Source organism: Orcinus orca, chromosome 16 (genome assembly GCF_937001465.1).
Source record: "Orcinus orca chromosome 16, mOrcOrc1.1, whole genome shotgun sequence".
NCBI lineage: Eukaryota > Metazoa > Chordata > Mammalia > Artiodactyla > Delphinidae > Orcinus > Orcinus orca.
In genome coordinates, this window is record NC_064574.1 from 25,650,211 (window position 1) to 25,664,845 (window position 14,635).

The 14,635-nt window shown below is 48.9% G+C and overlaps 2 protein-coding genes across 20 annotated transcripts in view; one reads left to right on the plus strand and one right to left on the minus strand.

The window, feature by feature from the left end:
- PXMP4 (peroxisomal membrane protein 4) overlaps positions 1 to 14,635 on the plus strand; it is a 772,061-nt gene that overhangs the window by 436,899 nt on the left and 320,527 nt on the right. The window lies entirely within an intron of this gene.
- The window catches only part of RALY (RALY heterogeneous nuclear ribonucleoprotein), a 79,673-nt gene continuing 73,616 nt past the window's right edge, over positions 8,579 to 14,635 (minus strand). For 15 of the 19 annotated variants that reach the window (XM_033433508.2, XM_033433505.2, XM_049698933.1 and 12 more), the window contains 5 exons: positions 12,681 to 12,886; positions 11,854 to 11,967; positions 11,451 to 11,647; positions 10,144 to 10,192; positions 8,579 to 8,939 (listed from right to left, as the gene is read on the minus strand). In XM_033433508.2, coding sequence (XP_033289399.1) covers positions 10,148 to 10,192; positions 11,451 to 11,647; positions 11,854 to 11,967; positions 12,681 to 12,886 — 562 coding nt within the window. In that variant the 3' untranslated portion in view covers positions 8,579 to 8,939; positions 10,144 to 10,147. Of the gene's footprint in view, positions 8,940 to 10,143; positions 10,193 to 11,450; positions 11,648 to 11,853; positions 11,968 to 12,547; positions 12,594 to 12,655; positions 12,887 to 14,635 lie in introns of those variants that run through there. The other 4 variants (XM_004272735.4, XM_004272734.4, XR_004484800.2 and 1 more) reach the window with 3 other exon arrangements.

Consider the following 14,635-nt stretch of genomic DNA (forward strand, 5'->3'; position numbering starts at 1 on the left):
ATCTGCCTTGCACGTACTTGCCAAGGATAAGGGCATAATGCTGCTCCTCACTTTCTTGTTGCCAGACTATTCCAGGAGCAGTCACTCAGCCTTGAATGTCTTGACCGTGTTGTTTTTAATCACTGTGACCCTTAATTTTAAAGTATAGGCCAAGTGTTGTAAAGCATCTTGGCCAAGAAGCAGTGGAGGGGGCAGAGCATTCCCTCAACCCAGTAGGACCTGAGGGGACTACACACTGGCTGAGCTGCCAGCACTGCCCTAGAACTCAACTGCTGTTTATGATTTCATCTTCCTTCTTTTGTATCTATACCACACAATTCCCAATGTCAGATGTTACCGTGTGAATAAAGCAAGGATCAGTGCCTCTTGTGGAATTAGCACTTTTGTGCATATATATGTGTGTTTTGTTCATTTCTTTAGTGGGGAGACATTGGACTTTACAGTTTGGTGAGAGGCTGGCAATTTCAACTCCAGTTCTTAACTCCATTCTCAAAACAGATTCTCTGGAATGATCCTAACTCTTTGAGATAGTCCAGTTGAGGTACTGTTTGGTTAAAATTGGATTGACTGTAGCAGACCCATTTAAAATGATGGGTTGCCCTAAGGTTACCCATTCACAATAGCATCAGCCTCTCTTTTGTCTACTATATTACCTCATACCAACCACAGCTCAGCTGGAAGGAACCTTTCATGGAGTGACAAAGCAAAGGCCATTGAGAGTTTCTGATCAAGAGCCATGGTTATAAGGGAACCAGACCACCATTTCCAAAGTGTCTTAGGAAGCAGTCTTGAAGAGTGTTCTAATTATGCCGGGTACGGGGTGGGATGTTCCATGGTAAAGAAGAGTTTGAGACTAAACGTGTTCCGTGACTGCCTAAGTCTTTTTATGCTGATGTGCATTTTCATAAGCACATAAACATGCAGTTATATCTGTAGTCTTTATAAAAACCTCTTGACTCCATACCTGTCCCCAGCCTCACCTACAAAAAAGCTTAAGCTTTTCCTAAGATGATCTCCTGGCTCACTCTACACTTCAGAGGTCCCTGCCCACTGCATGTCAACTGTTGTTTCCCCTCAGGCCACTGTAGGTGCTGAGAGCCAGGAGTATGCTTGTTCAATGATGTATCCCCATGCCTAGAGCAAGCAGTGCCTAGCTTGTGGATTGTAAGTGGTAGGAAGTGTTCTAGTATTTGAGTTTCTTTAAGAGGAACATAGACTATGCAGACTTGTAGCCCCTTCTCCCCCCAAACATTTTGCAGGCTAAGTGTTCAGAAAAAATGCTGGGCTGGTCAGCCTGGAAGAAGTACTACTGTGGTGTGTGAGGCCCCAGTTCTGACCTGGCCTCCCCAATCCAGATTCTTTGCCCTGGCAATACTAAGTTTTCACATTTGAACAGACCATTAGATTTTACAATGTGTTTTTAGAAGTTGGGCTTTATAGTATGTGGTATATAGTCTTTTTCTCACTGAGAAGATAAATTTATAATTTCAAAAATTTAATTGCCATAATCCTATCACCATAGAATCTTTCAGTATCAAGAACATTTTTCCAAGTTAGTATCTTTACAATTTTAAAACTGCATAAGAGGGCTTCCCTGGTGGCGTGGTGGCTGGGAGTCCGCCTGCTGATGCAGGGGACGTGGGTTCGTGCCCCGGTCTGGGAGGATCCCACGTGCCGTGGAGCGGCTGGGCCCGTAAGCCATGGCCGCTGGGCCTGTGCGTCCGGAGCCTATGCTCCGCAATGGGAGAGGCCACAGCAGTGAGAGGCCCGCGTACCACCAAAAAAACAAACAAACAAACAAACAAAATAACTGCATAAGAGTCTATTCATGTTATGCCATAGTTAAGTCAGTACCCTACTGGTGGGTTTTGCTAATTCTTGAAAATGCTATGAGTGTAGGCTCTCAACAGTCTGGAGTGGCAGTCCTCTACCATTGATTATAGCCTGTATTCTCATCCATAAAATGAGAAAATGCCTACCTCAAAGATGATGACATAGTGTATGTAAAGTTCTTAACGCAGGTCTGCCTTGCACTATGCAGTATCTTCCTTCTGTTGAATACATACTTCCCTTAGGGTGAATTTCCCTGGTCAGAGGGGAGGAGACTTAATGGCTGATAGTACTTGTAAGCATATTCCTTTTCCCAAAGGGTGGCCCTGCCAAGTGTACCAATCCTGAAGACTATAGGTATTGCTTCTATGTTTATGATGACGGTGGGTTTACTGACCTTGTTAAAGACTGCTGTGCTTGGGGTGGTTGCCTGTCTCAGTGATCCTGATAAACCCTGCCACCCTTGGCCATAGGAGCATCAAACTCTCCCAAGGGTTTGCAACAGAGGCATAGTCCTTCAATCTTTGTCCCATTAATCGTGGTGCTCTCCAGAGAAGAAAGGACCAAATACTGGGTCACCTGTGATTGCCATGAGTCCTGTCCCTTCAAACCTTCCCTAATAGGAGATATTCATGAACCCTTCTAATCACTGCCCCTTGATTTAAGCTTGTCTTCTGTTTTAACACAACATTTGAAGCCACTGGAGAACCAGCTGTTCTAAAGGATAAGTATTAATGGACATTCTTATTGAACACCACCATTTTAATGGACACCTTTTAAAATTATATTCATCAGCTGCAGATTTTCATGAGCTTTTAAATGAGCCAGGAACGAAATTAAAGCCAAAATACTACATGGGAAGTTGGCCAAACCTAATCATATCATGCTGGGCAACATCTTCAGTATCATAAACTATTTTGGCCTCTGAGAATTATAACTGCTTCACTTTTCAGTCCCAGATATACCAATGCACTATGACAGATGCCTCTCATGTGGCCCAGAATCTGGGCTATTCTCCTTTTTTTTGGCTGCACTGCACAGCTTGCAGGATCTTAGTTCCCTGACCAGGGATTGAACGCAGGCCCCAGCAGTGAAAGGGCCGAGTCCTAACCACTGACCACCAGGAAATTCCCTCTGGGCTATTCTGAAATAATCATTTATATAATAAATGGCTAGTACTACCAAAGTTCCTAATTTGTGTGAGGTCCTGTTCTAGGTGCTTATATATATTTATTCATTTAATAAGCACAGCAACCCTTTGAGGTAGGTATACTGTTATCTCCATTTTACAGATGAAATGGAGACTCAGAGGATAAGCAGCTCACCCAAGGAGTCACTTAGTTGGTAAGTGGGGAGTCAGGATGCAGTCCCAGGCACTTGGGCTCCAGACCCTGTTCTCTGCCCTCCAGGAGCTTACAGTTTAGTGAAAATGACCGATGACCAAACCAGTTGTAAATATATATAATCTGTAAGAGCTGTAATAAAAGTAGCACACAGGAGGGGCCAGTGCTAACTCAGGCCAGGAAGGTGTCTGAGAAGGTGACTTCTAAGCTGAGCTATAAAGGATTAATGAGGGTTAACCAGTGGGAGAAGACAACATTCCAGGTAGAGGCAACCTCATGTGTAAAAGCACAGAAATCAGACAGTTCTCTTCACAATTAGTTCTATGCGGCTTAAGAACAGAGGGCAGACTGGGGGAGGTATTGAGCTAGAGAGAGAAAGGAAGAGGGTCAGATCCTAAAGGGCTTACATGCTATGCTAAGGGGTCTGGAATTTACCCACTGAGCCGTGGACAACTGATTGGTGGTAAAGAGGAAAGACTGATGGGAAGTAAGTGGCAGGAAGGCTAGTTAAGAAGTTGTAAAGTCTATGTAAGAGATAAAAAGGGCTTAACTATTAAGGCAGTGGGATGAAAAACAGGTTAGAGCAAAGACATACCATGGAAATACTAACATGATTTGACAATTAGGAGTGGAAGATGTTGACATGAGCAACGGGGTAGACAAAAATGCCATTCTTCAAGATGCAGGACTCATGAAGATAGATAAAGATGGGGGCTGGTCAGGGCTCAACTGAGATCCTTGTGGACATCCTTGTGGACTATCAGATGGGTATCTGTGTATGTCCCCTGGCACTCCTGGGGAGGATTAAGTTAAGAGTTGGAGATTGTGGAGGCCTGAAAGTGGAGTCTGAAGCCATAGGTTTGGTCAGCCAGGAATTTATACATAAAAATTAAAGCGGATGAAGAGATGCTGGCATAAGAGGAAGAGTCAGCAAAGCAAATTGAGTATGCAGAGGAGGAAAGCCAGGAGAGACTGTTGTCACAAGAATCGGGAGAGGAATTTCAGAGTCATTTATGACAGGGGCATGTGGTGATCAACTGCCCAGGTTTGCAACCTGCCTCCACCCCTTCCAGGTGACAAGATTTTGGGCAAATTATTCAACCCAGAGTCTCAATTTCCCAACCTGTAACAAGGGATGAGTATCTCCAACTCTGGGGGATTGATGTGAGGGTTAAATAAGGTGACGCGATCTGTGTTAAAGAACTCAGAGCACCCAGGAAATGCTAACATATATGTTAACGTATATATGTTATATCCCTTTCTATAGATTCTGCAGAGGTAGAATATAATTAAGAAGACAAAGGTAGATGCTGGATTGGATTGTTTGTATTTGCTCCATAATTATGTCGGTGACCAAGTCACATGTTCCTTTTTAAAACCCTTATGTGCAAGGATGAATGAGGCAGTCTCTCACCTTAGGCAGCTCCCTGTGTGGTCAGGGAGCTGGACATTGGGGTGTGCAGGGCAGGGCACAGAGAAGACACTGAAGGTGGGGTCTGAGGAATAAGGGGGCTTATTAAAAGGGACTGGAGAGTTGGGGGGAAAGACGGGGTCCAGGTCAGAAAGTAAGAATGGGTAACCCTGTCAGTTTCTGTTCAGTCTACAGAAGAGCCAAACCCATGCACTTGGCCAAACAAGACCTGGCTGCTGTACTTTTGTGGAAGGACACCCTGATCATCTGGGCTCCCACAGAGGTACACTGAGGTGGAGGTGCAGAGAGGAGTATGTGTGCACCAAGAGTCCACTGACCAGTCAGAGGAGAGACGTATCCGTTCATTCATACAAGCAGGATGGCTAACTGGGCTGCCCCATGGGCCTAATCACTAGACCAATGCACTCCTCTTGACTGCAGTAACTCATAGAGTTATTACACCAAAAAAGGCCTCCTTGCTGTTATCTTCCTTTGCCTCATTTTTATAATATTCTATTGACTTTTTCTTTGTGAGCTGCCTGAAATAACATTTTGAAACAAGGTAAGTATAAAAATAAGTAGGAAAAAAAACAGAACAGGAAATTATGGTCTTACTTTTTAAGAGAAAATCACCTGAATCTAATAAGTGCTCTCAGTAAGTATTGTCATAAAAAGAATGGTTCTTTTTTTCTTTTTTCAGATGAGGAAGATGAGGCTCACAGAGGTTAAGTGACTTGCCTAAGGTCACACAACAAAAAGTCTAGATAGGAACTCAATTCAACAGAAGGTCTTTACTCCTAACCCAGTTCCCCAAAGTAGAGCAAGCTACTTAAACCTTTGAGTCTCAGTTTGTGTTCTGGTTATCAACTGATATATAGCAAATCACTCCAAAATTTAGTGGCTTAAAGCAACAACAATCATTCGATTATTATCACTCATGGTGCTGGGCTTTGACTAGGTCAGCTGGGCAGTTCTTACTCGGTTCTCCAGACAGTGGCTGGGCTGGAGTCATCTTGAAGGCTTCCCTCACTCATGTCTGACAGTTGATACTGGCTGTCAGCTGGAACATGTACACATGGCCTCTTCACAGCATGGTGGCTGGGTCCCAACACAGAAGTAGAAACTGCTAGTTCTTAAGAACAGGACTGGGAGACTGGCATAACAGCATCACCATCACTGTATTCTACTGATAAAATAGAGTCCAGATAAAGGGGAGAGGATATAAAGACCACCTGTCAATGGGGCCATGTTCTAGAACATCCACATTTATAAAATCTATAAAATGGCCATAATCACACAACGAAGACCTGTTTTTGTCAGCCCAAGCCCCCTTTCTTCTAGCTGTAGAACTCGTATTTTCCATTTGGGGATTTTTTCCTCCCTCCACCCTTCACAGGCCCTGTGGCCATGCTCTGCCACCACTTAGAAGCTGCCTGAGAACACCACCAACAGAAGAAGCAGAGCTGAGGAATAGAGAAAAAGATTCCTGATGGCAGCTCCTGAACCCCCGGGTCCCACTGGGTCTGAAAATCTACGCCTGGGCTTTTAAATTTGTGAAACAGTTAACTTCCTCCTGCTTAAGCAGGTTTAAGTTCAGTTTCTATAACCTGTAACCAGAAGTTCACACTACATCCACCTAAAAGGGTGGTTGTGGAGATTAAGTGTAAAATGTGCCTTCTATACAGCAGATATTCAGAAAGTGGCCACAGGTAGAGGGATTTTGATATGCCCAAAGCCAGTCAATGGCCCAACTGGGATTCAAACCCAGGACACCTGGCTCAGAATCTTTTGCCCTACTCTACCGTCTGTATTTTTGTGGTCTCATCATATGGCCCACTGCATAGTATATATGTTATGGGACAAGATGTAACCTGGCCAGGGTTGGCTAATACCTGACAGTCACATACCCATATTTCAATTCCTTGCCCATAAAAAACATGACCAAACTATCATGTTACTATTTCCTAATAGTCTAAAAACTGCTCCAAATCTTCAAAAAGCATTCCAGCAGCTGCTACTAAATGTTTTGAATTGGCAAGTGAAATGAGGCCTGAGATAGGTTAAAAACAAATTACGGTCATAATGAGGAATTGGGCTTAGCCATACGACTTGCTTTGGCCAGTAGACCCTTACAAGCATGACACAAGCAAGGAGCTTGAAGAGCACCTGCGTATCAGGGCTTACCCTGTCTTGCCTGCTAGATGCTAGGAACGTGTGGCCCAGTTGCCCCCACTGCCCAACCACTTGACAAGTGGGTGGTTATCTGGGACCAATCAGCTTCCTGACAATCTGCCAGCTCACTTCAGCCACATGAGAGCCCAGATGAGATAAGCAGAAGAACCACCCAGCTGGCTCACAGCCCAAATTGCCCAGCTACAGAATCAAAAGCTAATAAATGTTCACTAAAGCACTGAATTTCAGAGTGGTTTGTTATACAACTGAAATAAGGGCCATTTACTGTCCCTATCTAGGCCAGTCCCTCACACAGATGAGGAAACTGAGACCTGGCAAGGAAAAAGACCTGCCAGGGTCACAAACCATACTGGCAGCAGTAAAAGGGGGAAAGCATTAGCTCACAATCCAGGAAACCCATTGGCTATGATAGTCCTGCTAGGATCACAATCGATACTTAAGATCTTGAAAGTATCTAGAGGATATCAGTGCTTTGGGCAGAATCTGGTATCACATTTCTTCATGATCTCCTTTTGTTTTTCAGAGTTTGGAAAGAAAAATGAAAACTATTGAGCAATGCAATGGGAAATGTCTTTTCTGGTCCCAGACACAGGGATGACGGGCAGGTATATGCAGGCTTTTGTGGATATGAACCTCTCAACTCAAGGGCCCAACTGTGAGCTTTCTTAGCAGCTGAAGTAGTTCAGGGGCTTTTCTGGGGCGCCAGGTTGGGGAATCCCATTTTTACTCTGTCCAGGATATTTCCTGGTGCCAGGGTGATAAAACAGGGCCTCTGGGTAGGGCAGATGCTCACAACTCTGGAAAGGGTCTTCCCTGCTCTTCTCATGGCCTCTATGCCTGGCATACTAAAGAAGCCCATGGCCCATGCTGTTGTACCTGTCCCCCCAGCTCTGAAAAGTGAGTGCCTCAGTAAAGCATACTGAGTAGTCCTTGTAGAGTAGAAATGTTATTACAGTACAATGGGCGCACAGCACTAAGCTCTGGGGACACAGAACACAGTGCCAGCCCTAGGTGTGATATTTACCAGGCACCAAAACCCCTTTGGACTTTGCCCAAGTTCCAGTCAAGGGCAGCAGTTCCCCACCTTGTACAGAGGGGAACATGAAGACCTACCCAGGTGCGCAAGTGGGTCAGCTAAGCTAGGCTCTGATGTCCTGGGTGCAAGGACAGATTGTAGGTTCAGGGATTGTAGTGGTATGTGCCACCAAGGGCTCTTCAAGGGGATGAGACACTCCCTGTGGACCTAGCCCCTTCCTCTAGACACCCTCTTCAACTCTCCAACTCTCCAGATTGAAGTCTTTTGACCAGTTCCAAGGGGCTACTTTTCACTCCAGGTCTGGGTCTCTGACTGAAGGCCTCAGCCTCTAGCCTCTTTCCCCTTGCTGCCCAAGATCCCTGTGAAAAAACAGTGTCCTAAACCAAGACACAGAAGGGGAGGAAGTGGTGAGTTCTAGAACCATTTTAGAGCTGGGAAACAGCAGACTTAGAAACTGAGGCCTGGACCTACCACTGCCTGACCAAGTGGATCAAAACCGCTTGGCACTTCTACCACGAAGTTGCTCTCATGGGCACTGGCACATCTGACCCTCCCGAACAACCCTACTGGCCATTTTAATCCCCATTTTAGCCATGGAAACTAAGGCCCAGACAGATCAGTTTCAGGCACCCTAGACAATGCTCTCTCTGGCAGGGAGGAGTGAAGGAGGGAACAGAAGCGGGTGTAGCAGACCTGCTTTCTGGTTGGACAGGAGGGCCAGGGTACCTTCATGAGAAAACACAAACCATCCCATCTCAGAGCAAATTGGGATCCAATCTCTTTATTGTCAGGGTCCCCTCCCCGTGGGCCCCACCCTCCTCCAAACCTATAGAAAAACCCCAAGCCTGGGAGTGTCCTGGGGAGGGGAAGCAGAGTGTAGGGAAACTCTGTTCTTTGCCCTCTGGCCTGGGCAGTGCCAACAGGGAGGGAGGGTACATGAGAAGGGGATGCTGATAACTCCACCTGCAGAGAATGTGGCACTGGCTGGGACCCGTGAGGGAGGTGGTGCCTGCTGCCAGCTCTCCTCTGGGACCCGCTGGGGGTGGTTATCCAGGGGTGGGTGCCCTGCTTGAGGCCTGGTACAGTGTACGCCCTTCTCCTGCTGGTGGCCATTGCTCCTGTCAGACTGAGAAACAGACACAAAAGAGAGACTAAGGCTGAGAGGAAGAGCCCCTTCGTGCTCTTGATAACACGGGGTGGGAAGAAGAAAGAGTGGAATGGTGTTTGCTGTTTGCAAACAAAGATATGCCTGAACTCTGGCTTGGGCCTCATAACTTTCTGGCCATGAAACCTTGGGTGAATCTTCCCCTTCCCCGAGCCTCAGTTTCCTCACCTGAGTCCCCAGCACCTCTCCTGCAAACTGGCTTAACAAGGTAAAACTTAGCCTCCCAGGTAAAACAAACCACGAAGATTGCCTAAACTTAAATGTATGGTGGAGCATCTCATAGCATGAATGTGTCATGCGTATAGACACCTCTGCTGTTTGAGGCCCTCCTCCACCCAAGCCTGTCTTACTCTGGAAACGGCCCCCAAAGGAATGGGGCAGAGTATGGGCAGAGCTGCTGTGGCCTGGTTTCCCTCTAGGGTCGGGTAGAGCAGGGTGGCAAATACCAACCAGAGAATGAGCTTTGAGGCCCACACCACTGGGTTCAAATCTAGGCTCCACCAATTACCACCTGGGGATCTTGTGAGATACGTGGCATCTCCCTGCCCCCTTCAGTGCCTCAGGTTTCTACATCTGTTACACTGGCACAGTCACGACCTTGTAGGGCTGGGGTGCACAGGGCATTTCCTCCTGACAGGATCCTATCCCAGCCCCTAAGTCTGGCATAATCATCACCCTCTGATGATGAGCAGCTCCCTCTCCCCACTGTGCAGAGCCGGGACTGCAGCCACAGGAGGCTCCTGGCCATTTCTCACACACCAAGGACTGCCAGCGTTCTGTGCCTCTGATAAGGGTGTTCCCTCAGACACTTCTCCCTCAATCCTCAACAGGCTCAGCTACACATCACCTCTTCCACCACACCCCTCTATGAGCCCCTGGCTCTCCAGTCCCTGTCATCCTGCTCACACTGGGTGGTAATGGTTTGTCCTCCTCCAGTAGACTCAGAGCTCTTTACAAGTGGAGACAGGCAATGTAGCTCGGAGTATTCTGAGGGAACTCCTGTTGGGCGGACCTGGCTAGCCCATCCACGGCTGCCTGCTCTGCAACCCACCAAGCCCCTACAAATGGGCATGGCAGGATGTCTGGGGACGACAGAGCCTTCATTGCTGGGCACAGCACTACCCTGCCAGGTCTACTGCACCCCTCCCCACCAGGACCCCCGTACCTGCTTACTGCAAGGCCCCATCCTCCGCATCTGTGTCCTGGCTGTGCTCCTGATAGGGAGGAGACAACAAAGGACCACATATCACTCACTGCAAGCTCTGTCCTACCCTGGGGCCCAGAGCACATATGGAGACCACACTCAGAAAGGGGGAGGGACAGCCAAAGGGAATAACTATGGGACCAGTCTAACTAAAGGCTGGCTTGGGATCCCAACAGGGTAGTCTGAAGGACCCGCAGGAGAGAAAGGACCAGTCAAGGAAGTTCTAGGCGTGCCAGGGGGCACATTCTGCATAGAAAGACCTTCTTAGGTTGGAGCAGACTGAAAGCCTAGTAGACTGGTGAGCTCCCCATCTTAGGAGCATCGAAGCCTTCATTAGGGCCTCTATGGAGACTACTATGCCTGAAAGAGTAAGATGGGGTATCAGGCTAGGTTTAAATAAGAAGAGACAGGCTGGGCATGAGAAAGACCTCTCAACTGTTATGGCCATAAGCCTATCTGTCCTCACACCAGAACCCAGCCATGTGGAGAAAATTCACAGACCCGCTGAAGGCCAGGCTCCAATCCTGGCTCAATCCTTATTAGCTACAACGCCCCGGGCAAGCTACTTGACTCCTTTGAGTCTCAGTTTCTTCATGGTGTAAAATGTGACAAGAGTAATACTTTGCAGAGTTCAGGGCTGCTGTTAAGGTTAAATGAAGTTAAAAAGTGTGAACTACAGGGCCTGGTGCTCAGTGTTAGGTAACTGAGAACTAGGCACACAACAGACATCTTATAGACTCAGAATCTGGTCTACTTTCCCACTTAATATGAGCTCCTTGCCTCAGTCTGAAGAATTCCAATAGCAAACAGAGCTCACTCCCTCTTGAGACAGCCTGTTTTCATTCTGAGGCAACAATGGCTTTTAGAAAATCCTCAGGTGGAGTAGATATCCACACTCCCCGTGGCTTCCCCAGGCAAACCCCTCGTGCTCCCTGGAACTCTGCAGACCGTGTGTGTTTGCTTGAGTCCGTGACTCTTCCCTTCTCCGACTCATGTAGAAGACAGAGTCTAGAATGGGCCTTGGGCTAGAGAGAGGTCTGCCCCAGTCCTCAGTGGGATTTCTGACTGGCAGCTGAAATAGCTAAGTACTCCCTGTTCGTTCCCCCCTCTTCCTCACAGGACTAGAATCCCTGGGAAGGAAGGAGGGAGCTCATAGGGCAGCCAACCAGCTCAGAGGTTCCCCTTCTCCCTGCAGCCCTCCTGCAACCAAGCGTGCAAAGTCCAGTCCCAGTCCCAATTCCCCCTGCCCCCCCACCGCATGCCCTCACCAGCTCTTCCTCGCTGTGTGTTAGCAGCCCCTCCTCATCACCGTCGTCTCGAGCCTTTGCTTCTCCCTGGGGCATGCTTGCCTCAGCAGCTGTGTCCTCTTGGGGGGCCGGTGGCCGGCTGCTGCCACCACTACTGCCACTGCCACTGCCGATGGCGCTGCCACTGCCACTGCCACTCTCGCCCTTCTTTTTGCCATCTTCAGGCGGAAGCGGGGGATGAGGGGAATAAAAATCAACCTGGGGCAGCTGCCCGGGGTAGCACCTTAGCGTAACCTAGGCCTCAGCACAGTGGGTCCAGGTGGGATTGGAGGCCACAGTCCCTCTCTGCCCCATGCACTGTCCTCCCCACACTCTGCCCTGTGCCCCTGGCCACTGATCTGGGCAGGGACCCTTGGAAGCTGACCTGGATTGGACTTCTGTGCCTCGGCAATCTGCTCCAAGCGACCCAGCAAGGCATCGATGTTGGACTTGATCTGGGCCAGCTCTGTCTTGATGGTACGCAGCTCACTGCTCTTTACTGAGAGTGGAGGGAGTACAGGGATGTCACCTAAGGGCTGGGAGCTTGACACTAACACAAGACCCTAGCCCCATTCTGTCAACTAGGAAGACAGGCCAGTGGCAGAAACTATCCTTGTCCACGGTCTTTTTCTGGCCAGGGAAAAGGCCTGAGCTGCCTGTGGCTTCCCCCTGAGACTTTCTGGAGACCCTTGTGAACCTGGATCTCCCCCACCATCCCCGACCCCTCCAACTCTGAAAGGGACTGGGGATGGATAAGAATGGAGGTGTGTGGTGTGTACCTCTGTGTGCACCTGAGCAAGCATGTGTCTTTGCTTATGTTAGAGAGTGGTATCTGTCTTTCAAGGTGTGTAAATGTGAGTGTTTTACAATCAGATTTCCTGGGTGCCTGACCACGTGTGCACACCAGAATGAATGTGGAGTAGCGAGCCTGTGTGGACCTGTCCTTGTGCTTACTAAAGGAAAGATGACACCATTTCCTCACTGGGCTCCACGTCACAGCACTGGACTCTGTGCCTAACCCAAGACCCTCCTCCACAAATGTCAGTCTTTTCCTCTTAGAAATGCATGAAAATACTCACTTGGTTGTATTAGAGCTGCAGAACTGTGGGAGATTTGTTCCTTTATCTATTTTCCAATGTAAAAAAATGTAATTCTATTATTTTGCTAATGACAAAAATAAAAATTACCTAGGAAGAAGATATAGTCACTCACACTTGATCTTGGCTGAGCCGGTGGTGGTGATGGCTGTGGAGCGGGCAAAGAGCTTGACAGGTATGGTGGTTTTGACACGTCGGACCAAGGGGACTGTGACCCGGGGTCGCTTCACAGGGACTGCCCTGGGCACTGGCACTGGTGACAGGCGGCCCCGATAGTCGAAGAGCCTGTGAGAGCAAACGGGCCAGAGGCTGCAGCATGGCCTGTGGCCACCAGAGGGCACTGTGACCCTAGACCAACACATGTAGGGCTGGTGAAGGGCTGGGTAGCCTGTACTGTATACCTCATCCTGCTCCCAGTTAGGTCCTGAGGGTGAAGAGGAAGGGCTTTCTGGACCTCAGTGACCTTACTACATCCACCTTTCCTACCATTCAAGCTGGGTAAGAGCAGGGGAGGTGACAGGTGGTAATGGTTATAGCCCCATTCAACAGAGGAGCAAACTGACAACAGCCCCAGAAAGAAGACTTCCCTAGATCACCCTGACACCCAGTCCTGCTCTATTACCTGACCTACTTCTGCTCAGTCAACTGTACCCCGAGCTCTGGTCAGAGTTTGCAAATCTCCCTAAAGCAGTACAAATCCCCAGCTGGAAACAGAGAGGTGACGGAGTGAGAGTCAATCCCTAAGCCTGCCTAAGCCTCAGTTTTCCCATCTGCCTAGTGAGGATGGCTACCCCAAACTCTGTGCCCCCCACATCCCCCAAGGCTGCCGTGAGGGTAGAGTATGAGAGAACTTGGTTAAAAACACACGTTAGAAGGTGTGATAGGTAAAGGGCCAGGGTACCGAGACCCTCAACTCAGGGGCCTATGACCTCAGAGGCATGAGGCTGGAGTCCAAGCCCCTTTCCTCATTCTGGGCCCCAGTCACCCCATCCTTCTCACTCGACTTTGAGGATGGAGGGGCAGGGGGCCCAGTGGAGTATCAAGGTTAGGCAGCTCGGTCAGACCCTCTATACCAGACAGTATGCTGCACCCCCGACGTCATCACCCAGCCCTTTCCAGGAGGGCTTCTCTTCCTGATCAGGCAGAAACTCAGTAAGCCAAGTAGGGGTTTCTCCCACCGCTGCTGCTGCTACCACCTTTCTGCACAGAACAGCAGCCACAGGGGTATACTATGGGATCACTTTCCTGATGACAGCCAGGTTACCTGCCATCACTAGGCAATTCAACGCCCCATGCCTTGGTACTCCTTTGTTTAGGGAGCCCCTGCCCTGGGGTGGTGATGGCTGGAGATGGAGAGTCTCTGGGAATGGACCCAGTCCCAGACCCTGCATTTCTGCCCCTAAGGGGAGGGGGCGGCTCTGGCCTTGGTCAGAATCACTGAACCACAGAATCCCAGAGCTGGAAGAGCCCTGAGGGATCAGTTGGTACAAGCCCATTTCAAACTGGGAGGGGATTTGCCCAAAGTTGTGCACTCTATTCAGTGGCAGAGCTGAGATTAGCACCCAGGTCTTCTGATTCCCAGGCTAGGGCACTTTCCACTACATTGCACTGTCTCCTGAAACCACTCACAGGTGAGAAAACTGAGGCTCAGAGAGGTCTGTTCTTCTGGGACAGCCTGGGGCAGGCTGAGAGGGAGGGAGGGAGGGAGAGAAGCAGGAAGGAGGAGAAGCTTGGGCCAGCCCCCACCATGATTTCCACAAGAATGTGGCTGGTGCCATGGACGCTGGGGTCTGGGTAGGCTTGGGGGTGGGCCACAGCCTACCAGGGACTAATTCAGACCTCCAAAGGACTGCTGGCCTCTTGGCTATAAACATAAGGCTAAGAAGCTCAGACTGAGCTCTGAGGTTCCTTCAGCTGGCTGGGCACCTCAGAGAGGTAAGGAAACTGAACAGCAGAAGCGTGAGGGCTCAAATTCCCTGCACCTGGCCCTGTACCTGTTTTGTATTCCAACTTGCTACATTTATAGGTCCCCTGGCTGTCCAGTCCCATTGAGTCCCACCCCAGGATTAG